The following is a 13,415-nucleotide window of genomic DNA, read 5'->3' as shown; positions in this document are numbered from 1 at the left end:
GCAGGTTTGGGGGAGGGGAGGGATTAAAGGAGAAGATGCGCTCAGCACTTTATATTTAGCGGCTGACGCGCCGGAAGCGCTCGTTACCCGCAGCTGCCACTGCGCCCCGCGCCCAGGGGGCAGTCCCCACCTCCACGCCGCGGTTAGGGACCCCGGCGCCCGCCTTCGCCTTCGGGGGCAGGGATTCCCGGTCACCCGCCTCCACATCGTGGGCAGAGACCCCGAACCCCGCCTCCACTCCGCGGTTAGGGACCCCGGCCCCAGCCCCAGCACCTCGTCTTCACTCAGCGGGATAGGGACTCCCGGCCCCACGCGTGCACCTCGCGGGACAGGGACCCCGAACCCCGCAATCGCCTCCCGGGACATGGACCCCGAACACTGCCTCCACGTCGCCGACAGAGACCCCGAACCCCGTCTTCGCTCAGCGGAACAGAGACTCCGGGCCCCCGGCCTCCACGCCGCGGTTAGGGACCCCGGCCCTCGCCTTCGCTCCCCGGGGCAGGGACTCTGGCCCGCGGAAGCTGGAGAAGGGGCGGGGAGCACGCCAGCCGGGCGGCCTTCCAGCCCAGAGCAGGAGAAGCTGTCCTGGCCTGTTCCGCAGAGGCGATGCCTAGCTGGGGGGACCCCGCTCGTAAGCTCGAGGCACAGCGACCAGGGCAAGGCCAACGCGCTCCGCCCCCAGCCCCGCCCCTCCGCTGACCGGCCCCGCCCGCCCGGCACGCGCACGCGCGCTTCGCCCCTCCCAATTCCCACCCCTTTTCCACCTCCCCCCACGACCCCCGCCCCCCCCCCCCCCCCCGGCCCCTGAGCCTGCCGGCGGGGTCTCGTGCTCCCACCCCGCGCGGAGCCCGCCGGGAGTTGGCTGAGGAGGGGGCGGAGAGCCGGGGAAAGCCCGCCCGGGCCCGCGGCGGGGGCTGCGCAGGCGTGGAGCGCGGGCCCGCCCCTAGGCCCGCGGCGCGGCCATATTTAAAGGGAGGCCGGCGCGGAGAGCCAATGGGTGCCGAGCGTGCGGGGGCGGGGCGTGGCGGCGCGAGGCCCCGGATGTGGCTGCTGCGGCCCCTCCTCCCCCACGCTCTCCTCAGAGCCCCCGGCCGCGCGCCGCCGCTCGCTCGCTGGTCCCAGCGCAGGCCTGTCGGGCGGCGGTAAGGAGGCGCAGAGGCGGAGGAGCGGGCGGCGGCGGCGGCGAGGCAACCGCGCGGAGGCGAGCGGGCCAGGCCCAGCCGGGCGGCCGCCGCCATGAGCGGCTCCTCGGGCACCCCGTACCTGGGCAGCAAGATCAGCCTCATCTCCAAGGCGCAGATCCGCTACGAGGGCATCCTCTACACCATCGACACGGACAACTCCACCGTGGCGCTCGCCAAAGGTAGCGGCCCCGCGGCCGCCCCAACCGCCCCGGCCCCCGCCCGCCAACAGCCCGCGGCCGCTCCCCGCCCCCCGCGGCGCCCCCCGCCCGCCTCCCCACCCCCGCGGGGCCCGGCCGGCACAATGGTCTTCCCCAGCACGGCAGCGGCTTATTGTGCGCGGCCGGCCCGCCCAGCCCGATGGAGGGGAGGGGAGGTGGGGGCGGGTCCGGCTCCCGCCGCGCCGCCCCCTCCCCCGCGCAGCCCACCTCTGCAGGTGGGGGGCCGGTGTAGCCAGGCGGGCGCGGAGAGCCGGGTCCCTGCGGAGGAGGGGCGGGGCGAGGGGCCTGAGGCTCCCCGGGGCCTCCCCAGAACACGACTCCTGCAAGCCCTTCTGGAACCTATTAAGCAGCTGGGGCCTTGAGCCTGAACAAATACCACGTCTTAATGGAACCTCCTGCCAGGATGGGAGCTTCGGTCGGCCCCTAGGTGCCCCTGCTTAAAGCGCTCTCCTGCCCTGATGCAGACGTTGTGGCCACACCGACGCCCCCCGGAGACTTAGGGGAAGAAGGCTGTATTGTGGCTCTAGAGGAGTCCAGAATCTTTCCCCAGCTTGTTGAGGCAGGAGGTGGCTCCAAAGTTTCTTTGTCTTCATCCTCCAGGGAAGATGGCGAGTGTCCTTCCCTTGCCTCTTAGAAGTGCTGAGTGCAGCCAGGTCTGCAGAAACCCTGTTTGTGTGATGGGTCTTGTTAGGCCTTTAAGGGTTAGGACTCGGCTTGCATGATTCTTCTTTCAGAGAGAGCTGCAGGCCTTCAGGACGCTGTCATTCCACACTCTGGGCATATGTCCTAAAGGTAGCGCTCCAAGTTCTAGGGTAGACAGATTGCACTGCTCCAGGGGAGAATTCAGGATTCCAGATAAGGGCATGTGCTGACGTGTACTCTTGGCACCTGAGTATGTTTGGCATGAGATCCCCATCAGAGAAACTGAGGCCCAGAGTCTCTGGTCCCTAGTAGGAGTTGTGCTCAGATGAGATAGAGGTTGCTTCAAGCCCAGCTCTGCCCCAGAGACTGAAGGACAGACTTGGAGAGACCTTAATCCCTGCTGCTAAGGGTCCACACCCCCAAGAAGGCCTTCGGGCACACACAAGCTGGTGCTGTGGGTCCAGGTCCTGGGCCCACTTCTCCCGATGTTTTGTGATAGATAGCTCCTCCCCAGGCAGGTTGTGGGAGGGTGAGGGTAACAACCTCCAGGCTTCTCTCCTAGCAAAACAGACTCCCAGGGGTGACGATGTGGGGTGAGGTTTCAGGCAAAAAACAGCTGTCGGGCTCCGATGTCGCTAACTTGTCTTTGTGACCTAGAACCTTTTGGAGCATTGCCAGCTGGGGTCTTGTAGGTATTGTCCACTGGAAATTGGGGGGTGGGGTAGTTGTTGGAAGGTGGAACGTGGGTGCTGTGCTGTGGATGGTGTGCGGGGCAGGGCCAGTCATGGAATGCTTCAGAACTGCCACGGAGAGGATGGATGGAACGCCCTTGGCAGAGGACGATAACCTAACACTTCTTTTTCTCAACTCCGAAGTGAGGTCTTTTGGTACTGAAGACCGTCCCACAGATAGGCCGGCCCCCCCCAGAGAGGAAATCTATGAATACATCATTTTCCGGGGAAGTGATATCAAAGATATTACCGTGTGTGAACCTCCGAAAGCTCAGCACACACTCCCTCAGGATCCTGCTATTGTTCAGGTAACTGTGTCACTCTGCTTTGTGGGGGGCATGGTTTCTGAGAGGTGCTGGTGTCCAAGTGGAACTTGGTGTCATCTGTTTGGCGGGAGTGCTCAACTCGAGGAATAGCCTTTTAGTGAAAAGTGGTTTAATTTCTGTCTAGGCTGTTGGTGTTCCTCCGAAAGGTCTTAACCTCAGCCTGCGGTAGCGTGTGCTGTGGAGTGAGACTCTCCGTTTGTGTTAGGAGAGGGTGGTGTTCTAGTCTTGCCTGGGGTGTTTGGGGAATTGGGTATGTCTGAAGATTTGGGTTGGGACAGCAAGACTTGCTCTCTTGACACTGTCCAGATTTTAAATTCCAGTGTTGTGGGACACTGAATTTGCAATTCCCACACCATACACCTGTCTGCTGCATTAAGGCATGACTCTTTAAGCATTTTTATGTAATTTTTAAAGATTTTATTTATTTGGGAGAGAGCACGGAGGTGGGGTGGGTGGTGGGGAGAGGGAGAAACAGACTCTTTGCTGAGCAGGGAGCCAGATCAGGGGCAGATCCCGGGACCCAGATGATGACCTGAGCAGAAGGCAGTTGCTTAACAGAGTGAGCCACCCAGGCGCTCCTAATAAGGTATAATTTGCCTAGGATTACCAGGGAGCCTAGGTTGATATTCTCTTGACTTAAAATTTAACTATTCCCTGGCTCCTCTGAGGTTCATACTATGGGAGGCGCTCCCTAGAAGATAGGAGCATGCGTGGGGGTTCTGGGAATATGTGGAGGAACCCCGGGGCCAGATTCATGAAAGGTTTGCAGGAATAGTTCTCAGGGACTTCAGAAGAGGCAAGTACCTAAGCCAGGCCTCTAGGGACAAAGAGGCCTTTTGGGAGCAACAGGCAGCAGTGTCCCCAAAGGTAGGGGGACCAGAGGAAGGATGCTCGTCTGGGAACCTCGTGGCTTTGCTCCCATATGTTGGGGCACGGCCAGATCGAGGATGGTGTACCCATACAGAGGCTAAACTGCTTGACAGTGGGGCGTCATCGGAGGGCTTGAGTTAGGGGAAATTGAGGTTTGAGTTACCTGGACAGGCAGTGCTGGGTATGGAATGTGGGAAAGGCAGCTTTGAGCTCCCTTAGATCATCCTGGAAGTGTCCCCTCTGTCCCCCAGTCGTGGGGCTGCCTTTCCTTGTCTGAGCAGTGCTTTCCAGGCGGGTAATGGGAGGGCCTTGCGCTGCTCTCATCTGTGTGTCTCATTGCTCAGTCTTCCCTGGGCTCGGGCTCGGCCTCCTCCTTCCAGCCACACGTGCCTTACAGCCCCTTCAGAGGGATGCCACCCTACAGCCAGCTGGCTGCCAGCTCTCTGCTTAGCCAGCAGTACGCCGCTTCCTTGGGTCTAGGTGAGTAACCTGTTTCTATCTGGTAAACTGCTCGTGCTGTGACCTGCAGGAGGCGGGGCCGCAGACCCTGACAGCGGGGATGCTCTGTTCTTGTGACATTCAGCTTGTATCGCACGCTTCGTACGTTACTCAGTGCCACTTCAACTAGTTAGAATGCTTAGTAACTACTTAATTGAGAGTAAAAGAGTTAGCGTTCTGAATTTTGGAACAGATGAATCAAATCAAAATTCATTTGAAATGTTGGTGCGGGTGGAAGTCATGATACATTTGCTTCAATAAGAAACAAGTGTTATGTATGATTACAGATGAGTTCTACGAGCATGTTTGTAAACCTGTAAATGATGGAAGTTAAATCAACACTTATCTATTATAATCATTGTACTGTCAGTGCTTTGCACAAAAGTTATTTCCCCGAAGGTGAACTAACTCTGGAATGAGGTTCTGTTCCGCACGTGTAGAGAGTCTACCTGGCCCTGGACGCAGCTTTGCCATGCGTTCAGACCCTGGAGCTGGCAGGCTCCTCCTCAGGCGTAGGGATGTGAGCAGGCCCTGTAGACCGGTTCTTGGGTCACCTTTTAATCCAGTTGTCTTGATTGCTGCTCCTAGTGTGGGTGCCCTTCTCAGCCTGGCTCACCGTGTTTCTAGAGTAAGTTTGTGTGAGCCACATGTCCTACGAGAGACTGCCTGGCTCTTTCCAAGCTTGCTGGACGCAGGACGAGTGTCTCGTTACTTATTTGTGTACTTTCTCTTTTGCTCTTCTCTCCTCTGTCTTCTTTTAGAGAAGCTGGTGAGCCCTCCAGCCTCGGCCGCAGCTTCCAGCCCTAGTTCTTCTCCATCTCCACAGCCCGCTTCAGAGCTTGACATGTCCTCAGAGCCACATCAGCTCACTTCCAAGGGTAACCGCAGTTTGGGAGAGCTGCATGCTGTCTTGCCATCCTGAGAGCAAGGGGGTAAACCAGTAGCCCAGAGTGACAGTAGCTGTAGCCAAGCCCGCGGGTCAAAGTTGCTTCCATTTGATTCCTTACATAGTCATGATTTATTAATGAACTCGCAGAGTTTGAGAGAAGGGGCGGAAAGAGCTGACCAATCACTTGTTCACTCTCCCGGGGCCCAGGGTCTGCTTTGACCTGTACTGAGACTACCAAACATGGGAACTTCTCCTCTGCACAGAAAGCCTTTCCCTGCGGTTTCTGCTGGTCCCGAAGGTGTTCTAGATTACTGGGTGAGACTACAGGAGAGTGTCCCTAAGAAACTCACGTGTTGTTCTGGGATGTGTGTGCCACATTGGTCAGCCATCCAGGGGGCCTCAAGTGAAGCCCCTTTAAAATTGGGAGACTTGCTCGAGCTGTTGACCAGGTGAATAGTGCGGACCTAATGACCAGCTTGTTAATGCTGGTGTGCACCACCTGTCTCAGTTGGGCTGTGGCACCTCTTGGGGCTTCTTGACCTTTCTTGATGTTCTTCTCATTTCATCGGAGAGCTGAGATTCACGTGCCCAGCTGTTGGAGGCAGAGCATGGGAGCTCTGCCCTCGCCACTGCAGAGGCTGGGTCCAAGATCGCACCTGCAGCTTCCTCTGTGGCACGCGACTCCTGTCAGTTCGTTATTTTGCACGTGTTGCTTTCTGTTCCTGCATGTATGCCAGTGCGTCCGAGTTGTAGAAGCAGTAATGGTTTTTTTTTTTCCCGGGTAAAATTTACATTAGTTCATCGTTCTTTGGATTGTTTGTGAGAAATTGCTCTTAAGGCAAGATGGTTTAACTGCTTTGGTTTTCTCAAAAGCAAGGGAGCCTGAGAGTCTTGCCCCCTCGAGTTAGAGTGAGTTAGAGTGCGGCAGGAGCCATCCCACTGTCTCTGGGAAGGCCCTGCTGGGCAAGGTGGCGGGCCAGGGAGGGCGCTCTAGCGTGGCGCCTGTAGTAGAGCGCGTCTGCAGGTGCTGGGATGTGAGACCGCGAGCGGCGTCTGTGCTGGTCATAAGGGGTATTTTACAGTCACTGCCTTAGTGTCTGTGCCACATGGGAAATAAGAAAGATGAAAGAGCCAGTCTTCACGTGGGACGGGCTGCCCCTCATCAGAGTTACCTCTGTGGTTAGGGCTCAGTTTTTCTGTGTCAAAGCTCTGGACCTCCACCCAGCACCCACCCTTCCCCCACCTTGAGATGTATGGGGAGGAGGGAGGAGATGGGCCAGCGTGGGTGGCATGCCCTCTCCCTTTCCCTGCCTCAGGAGACACCGCGGTTGCTGAGACCTCCGCCGAGACTCGGCTTCTGAGCTTGCAGCTGCGGTGCCCGGGGCTGGGGCTGCAGTGTTGTAGGACAGACTTCACGAGGCCCGCCTCCAGGGCCAGCCTGGCAGCTTTCGTTTCTTCCGGATGTGTTTGTGTTACTTTTCTGTAGTTGGCTCTTATTACAGCATCCTTTTTGGTGGTGGTGTTCCTCAAGCGGAAACAACAGTGTTCTAGAATTTAAAGAGTGATCACTGTATTTACGACAAATTCCCGGACAGGGATTGTTCTTGTCCAGTGTGGACTGGAATGAAATAAATTCTAAGACCGTGAATTGGGCAGCATCTTGGAACCCAAGGAGCCCCCTCGGGGTTAGAGCTTACGTGATTTTTGGAAAGCTTTGTTTGTTTACTTTTTGCATCGCCCTCCCCGTCCTGGAAGCTGTTTCTAAACCACCTGGGAGGTGTTCATTTTTGGCAGGATGTTTTTCTCTCCTCGGCATTCCCTAGCTTGGGGATCCTGGGGCTCAGGGCTCCCAGATGAACTGGCCTTGTTGCTGCCTGGCTGGGCACAGAGGGGTGGTCCAGGAGGCTTGGCCGGGATTGGGAGAGTCTCGAGGTGGTTACCTTCAACTGCCTGGCGTGCCACCCAAAAGGAGTGGCTGGAGGGGTGCGAGGTCTTCTCCTCTCTGGTTTTAAGCCCTCATTCCCTTCCCATCTCAGGAGCTGGTTTTCCATCCGTCCCAGTCGGCAAGAGCCCCATGGTGGAGCAGGCTGTCCAGACTGGTTCTGTTGATAACCTGAACGCCAAAAAGCTGTTACCTGGCAAGGGCCCCGTGGGGATGCAGCTCAACGGGCGGCCCGCCCAGCCAAGCAGCAAGACCAGCAGCGGTACTTGAACACTTCGTTCCTCCGGAGTTTGCTTCGTGTTCTCAGAGCGGCACTCTGCTTCCTGGGGTTTTTTTTCTTTCTCTCTTCTCTGTCTTTTCTTTTTTAATTAACACCAATCCCTGCCCCCACCCTAAACACCATGTGCTTTTGCAGGGCCTCCCCTTGCCGCATGTCCCCCGTGGTGGTGCCACCCTGCTTCCATCGCTGGGCTCTGCTTTTGTAGGCGCTTGCCTTACTCTTACCTTTTGCGCCTTAGATGTAGTTCAGCCGGCAGCTGTGCAAAGTCAAGGGCAGGTGAATGACGAGAACAGAAGACCTCAGAGGAGGAGATCAGGTAACAGCTGTTGCCACTTGAGTTCTGGGGAGCCTCCAACTGTCCAGGTGTGCTCTGCTTGCCCACCCCCCTTGTCTCTGTGGGTGACAGTTTTAGGGGGTGCTGGGGCTCAGTGTCTGCTTCTGGCTCTGTTCCCTCCTTGTCATCCATCTTACTGCAAGTAATGTCAGGTTGGTGGCTTACCAGCGGGGCTTTCCTTTCTTCTCCCAGGGAACAGACGAACAAGGAACCGCTCCAGAGGTCAAAACCGCCCAACGAATGTCAAAGAAAACACAATCAAGTTTGAAGGCGACTTTGATTTTGAGAGTGCCAATGCCCAGTTCAACAGAGAGGAGCTGGACAAAGAGTTTAAGAAGAAGCTGAATTTTAAAGGTGTTTGTCGTTATTCGGAAATTGCCCTCTCTACCAAGAAGTATGTGTAGAAGCAGGTCAAGGAGAGGCTGGGGCGGGGGGGCGGTGGAGGGCAGCTAGGCCAGTGGCCAGTGTGGAAGCGGCGCCCCTAAGGGGTTCCTGAGTGAGGAGGAGCCTTGGGGCCCCAGGCAAACCTTGCTCAGGGGAGGACGAGCAGACCGCGTGGCCCCAGAGTGGACGGGACTGGTTAGGATATCGAGGGGATTCTGCTAACACTGAAAACCCCCCTGCAGCACTTCCGAGGCCTGAGGACAGCTGCCCGGGGGTCCCTCTGGTAGGAGGGGTGCTTGTTTGCTTCCCGGCATCCCAGTGTGTTCTTCTCCGTGCAGATGACAAAGCTGAGAAGGGGGACGAGAAGGACTCGGCAGTGGTGACCCAGAGTGATGAGGCTCCTGCTGAGGAAGACCACCTGGGGCCCAACTGCTACTATGACAAGTCCAAGTCCTTCTTCGACAACATCTCCTCTGAGCTCAAGACCAGGTTAGGGGGCCGGGTGAGGGCGCTGGGCCCGGGGCTTGTGAGGCCTGGATGAGCTGCCCGGAAGACCCTCGTTCTGCCTCATAACTCCTGAGGCTAGGGCATGCTGTCTTGAAGACCAGCCTCAGATCTAAGTTAAGGGCCAATCTAGGATCCTACTCACATTTTTGCCATGTGGGTACATCAGTCCTGCTGATACCAGCAGGTGCCAATGTGGGAACCCTGGCAGTCACAGGCACCTGAGGGGTCTGACCAAGGTCCAGCCCCCACTTCCGTCTTGGCTTTGCGGCCCCTTTGTCCGTGAAGGCTGTGCTCGGCACTGCCCTCCCCAGCTGAGTGGCTGCATCGTTCAGCTCTGCAGCACCTCGTCCTGGCCCACTCCTGGTTCCCAGTTGACCTCAGGGGCCTGAGGCCCTTGCTGCTTGTAGCAGCTGGCCAGTGTTTTGTTCGGGGTGTTCTTTCATCTGCTTGCTGGAGCCTCGGGACCCTGTCGTGCATTTTTAGTGCCTTGCAGCTGGTGCTCGGATGCTGCCGTGTGAACAAGCTGGACGGTAAACGGAGTATGTAGAGTGGGCACAGTGTGGAAATGCAGACCCATTTGCTCTGCGCGCAGAGTGCCAGACACGCTGCTGGGCAGCGAGGGCACAGCTCAGAGCAAGCTGGGAGTCCCTACTTGCCCCGTCTCTATCCTGGCAGGGGAAAAACTGATAAAAACACATGCATGTCTAGGATAGAAATGCCTCTGGGAACGGAGTGGGGTGGCTGGGCCAGGGGGAGGGTAATGGTAAATTGAGTGTGGAGGTCTCCTACCACGTGGTTTTTGGGAGCCAGCGTGGGGGGGGGGACGAAGGAAGTTTCTGCAGACAGGCTGCCGGGGCGAGGCAGGCAGGGTGCATCTGCCGCGTGCCCAAGCACAGTCCAAGAGAGTCGGTCCAGGATGAAGGGAACGTGTGCGTGTGGGGCTTAGTAGGTCATGGTGATGACCAGCTCGTGTGCTGAGAGCTGTGGGCAGCTGTCAAGGTCGGAGCCAGGGAGCTATGCCATCTGACGCCTCTGCTCTTTCTGCCGAGCACGCTGAAGGTGGGCAAGTGTGAGGCTGGGTGGCCCATCCAGAGGCTTTTGCAGTAGTCTGGGTGTTTGGAAATTGGGTGGTAGTGGTGGTAGAGGAGAGAGCTTGGCTTCTCAATGCACTTTGAAGGGGGAGCAGATAGGGTTTGCTGACAGGATGTGGGGAGAACCAGAATGATTCTCTGGGTGGTTGGCCTGGGCAGCTGAAGGGTGCAGCTGCTGGTTCTTTTAAGTGAGGCCTACAGGAGCTCAGTGCTGGGTATGTGGTCCGTGAGCTGCCTATAAACAGACAAGGGTCCTCTCCTGAGCTACAAAGGTAGGTGTTGGCCGCATCCTCAGTACAAAGGATGCTGGGGCAGTGTGGAGTGTTGGTGCCATGTCCCCACTACCCCTGAGCATTAGCGACACATTCTTGGAGACCCTGTCCATCCAGCCCAACCCCCTCCTCATGTACTAAACACTTGTCTGAAGGTCTGTGGTTTACTGTCTAGTGTCACGTGCTCGTCTTCGTTGATAAAGGCATGAGAGTTGATGCCCAGCAGCCCAGTCCAGTGAGAAACAGACCTGGTTGGAAATGTGGCTGGGAGCACCTGCAGTGTTGGCTGTCTGGCTGCTGGTTCCAGCAACACAGCACCGCCTGCCCGTCTTTCCTTCCTCCCCGGCCGTGTGAGGCTGGGGCCTGGCTCAGAAAGCGGTGAGCAGGTGCGGCTGCCGTTGGTCTCACGCACCTGCCTGTGCTTCAGTTCCAGGCGGACTACGTGGGCTGAGGAGCGGAAGCTCAACACAGAGACCTTTGGGGTGTCAGGAAGGTTTCTTCGTGGCCGTAGCTTCAGGGGTGGATTTCGAGGGGGCAGGGGCAACGGTACAACCCGTCGCAACCCAACTTCCCACAGAGCTGGGACTGGCAGGGTGTAAGGATGCAGCCCAAGGTGAGTGAGGGAAAGCAGCTTCTGGGTCCTTTGGTGGGAGGGTGTTAGGGTGGGAGAGGCTGATAGCCAGCCTCTGCAGGAAGAGCTTAGGAGCCGGGAGTGACTGGCTCTGGTTTCCAGTAAGAGGGGGAGCCTCCAGGAATCCAGGCCAAAATGAGGGCCTGGACCCTCCCAGTCACCCAGGGGGCTCCTAGGGAGGGCAGGCCCCAGTGTTGTCAGAGTGTGGTCAGCAATGACAGATTGTCCCAAGCCAGCCTCCCCACCGCGGCCTGCAGGAACTCCGAGACTGCATTAACAAGGTCCCGGTGACTTGGGTGCCCCGTGGGTCTGGGTGGTGAGTGGGCTACAGGTGTGCCTGGTGCTGACCTGCCCCAGCCAGGTGGGACCTAGAGCTTCCTCCCTGTCCCCCATGTGTACAAAGATGATTTCCATCGTTGGTTGTGATTGCAAAGTCTGGGGAGCCTGGGCCTGATTGGAGTGGGAGAGGGGCTGAGCATCCCTGTCCTCCCTGGGAGTCTGTGTGCCTGGCTCATGCTGGGTGGCTGTCTAGTGGAATGTGAGCATACTCACTTGGTGTCCTGTCCCCTTCCTGCAGGCGCCTGCAGTAGTAGCACAGAGACGGAAGCTGTGTCTGAGGATATTGGAAAACGCTGCACTTAGCGGGGAGACGTGGGTCACTTTGTTTACTGAGTTTGGAAAATTCCCGTACTACTACTTATGCTTTGGACTTAATTGAACTTGGACATGGTCTGAGTTAGAACCACTTGTTTGGGGGGGAAGTATTCGTGGGTAACCTCTTTGAGGTATCTTGGCCTGTCTTTCCTCTTTAGTTGTGCACAGCCTAATTCTAAGGTTTTGGTATTTTGGAAAAAGGTTTCTAGAGCAAAAGCTTGATCCTCACTTTGTGACCTTTTTTTGTGACAGCTTTGACTTTTTTAAAGTGGAACCAAATCTCATTTGGCAAATGTGGCAGCCAAGCGTGTCTCTGTAACCCAGCTGGCCTCTGGTGCTGCTGGCCTGGCACCCCCATGGCCTCAGGTGGGGTCTCAGGAGCCAGGCAGGGCCAGCATGGGAGCGTGGGGGGGGGGGAACCTTAGAGCAGGGAAAGTGGGGTGTCCCACAGATCATGTTGTATAAGCAAACCAGACAACCCTTACATCCAAAGTGGCGATGTCAAGGTTGAGGGCTGGTGGGTTGGGGGGGTGGGGGGAAGAAGGGGAATCCTGGAGGCTTAGGAAGGGGTCCTGAACATGAGCTAGGAACTGTCGCTCGGAGCCTGGCTTCCATAGGAATCGGGGTTGGGGGCCAAAGCCCAGGGCAAGCCCCACTGTGGGGTCCCTATCCTTCCTGCCCTGCCCCTGCTATCGCCAGACCCAGGCCAGTCAGTGTTGGATTCTGGCCAATGTTCAGTGTCTCATCCACTTGGAAATGAGCCAGTCTTTTTTGCAAGGTCGGTTGACCGAGAACATACTTCTTCTCAATTGTAAATAGTTGTGTTTTTGTTTTACAGTGGGTGGAGGGTGGGTGGGGAATATAAATTTGTTGCATGAGTAAATGGGTCAGACCTTTAGTGTAAGCATGCGCCCTTCTGCTGGAGAGGGCATTGTGTTGAACATAAGCACCTTGGTAACTAAACCCCTTTAAATAGCTATAAAGGTTTTAGTTCTGTATTGATTCAGTTACTGTAAAAGCTTGGGTTTATTTTTGTAGGATTTAATGGCTAAGAATTAGAACATAGCAATGGGCTGCTCTGTTGGAGTAATGTAAATTGTAATTATAAATAAACATGCAAACCTTTAAAACTTTTTTCTTCTCTACTCTGAAAGTAAATAGTTCTGTTGATTCTGCTGCCTGAGTCACATCGTGTCTGACGTGCCTGTCCTGAGGCAGGAGTTGTTCAAGCCTCAAGCTAGTAGGCTCTTGGGGGACATCTGCTTTTGAGTGAGACTGACCTGGCTGGTCTGGAGAAAGGGCGTGAGTCAGCCCAACTTTACAGTGGGCCACCTTCCTGGAATGAGTGGCTCTGCTTTCCAAACACTTGGGACACAAATTTAGTTTTAAAAATTCAGTTCACAGATAAACCTGCTTCAGAAGCGGTCCTTCTGTTGCTTTACCACAGCCTCCAAGCTCCCCAGGGCGGGCGTGTCTTTGGTGCCTTAGGGCCCGTTACAGGGCTGGACCCCAGCACTGTGCATAAAAGCAGCCCATTTCACTGTCATGGGTTTCTGGCTAACCCTGAAAGCAGTTGTCAGAGGACCAAGGCCCATCCCGCCCACCGTGTCGCATCTCCCTCCGTGCCTGCCCAGGGTTCCGTCGGGCCCAGGGAGTCATCCTGCAATGTCAGGGCCCCATTGTCACTTTCAAAATTTCAACAAATTCTTGGCAACCTTCCCTTGCAGGGGTGGACACAGATAAGGAACACCCTCGGCCAAGAAGAAGTTAAAATCCTCCGTAGCGTACATGCTAGATGCAGGTAGCCAGGGCGCTAATTCTAAACCAAGTAGGTGACTCAGCACTTGCACCAGACAGGTGTTTCTGTTCATGAACCTAAATAGAGTCAAGTCAGTTTACCACTATGACTAATTTTACTATTAAAATCTTAAACTGATATTTTGACAATTATATATTTTATGC

The 13,415-nt window shown here is 56.4% G+C and overlaps 1 protein-coding gene across 3 annotated transcripts; it reads left to right on the top strand.

Moving 5' to 3' along the window:
* The first annotated feature begins 1,059 nt into the window (after window positions 1-1,059).
* On the top strand, window positions 1,060-11,931 carry LSM14B (LSM family member 14B). Of its 3 annotated transcripts, XM_026503839.4 has the most exons (10): window positions 1,062-1,363; window positions 2,920-3,083; window positions 4,316-4,451; window positions 5,231-5,347; window positions 7,395-7,562; window positions 7,819-7,896; window positions 8,107-8,268; window positions 8,637-8,787; window positions 10,596-10,781; window positions 11,377-11,928. In XM_026503839.4, exons 1-9 carry the CDS (start codon window positions 1,237-1,239, stop codon window positions 10,765-10,767), a joined length of 1,275 nt encoding a protein of 424 aa, XP_026359624.1. In that variant the 5' UTR covers window positions 1,062-1,236; the 3' UTR covers window positions 10,768-10,781; window positions 11,377-11,928. The 3 variants fall into 3 exon arrangements, with proteins under 3 accessions (XP_026359625.1, XP_026359626.1, XP_026359624.1); XM_026503840.4 differs by lacking the exon at window positions 7,819-7,896 and having other exon boundaries at window positions 1,060-1,363; window positions 11,377-11,931; XM_026503841.4 differs by lacking the exon at window positions 5,231-5,347 and having other exon boundaries at window positions 1,060-1,363; window positions 11,377-11,930.
* Window positions 11,932-13,415: the final 1,484 nt, after the last annotated feature.

Source organism: Ursus arctos, unplaced genomic scaffold (assembly GCF_023065955.2).
Source record: "Ursus arctos isolate Adak ecotype North America unplaced genomic scaffold, UrsArc2.0 scaffold_16, whole genome shotgun sequence".
In the NCBI taxonomy this organism is placed as follows: Eukaryota; Metazoa; Chordata; class Mammalia; order Carnivora; family Ursidae; genus Ursus; species Ursus arctos.
Note: the sequence above shows the minus strand (reverse complement) of the source record. Positions and strands in the feature narration are given on the sequence as shown.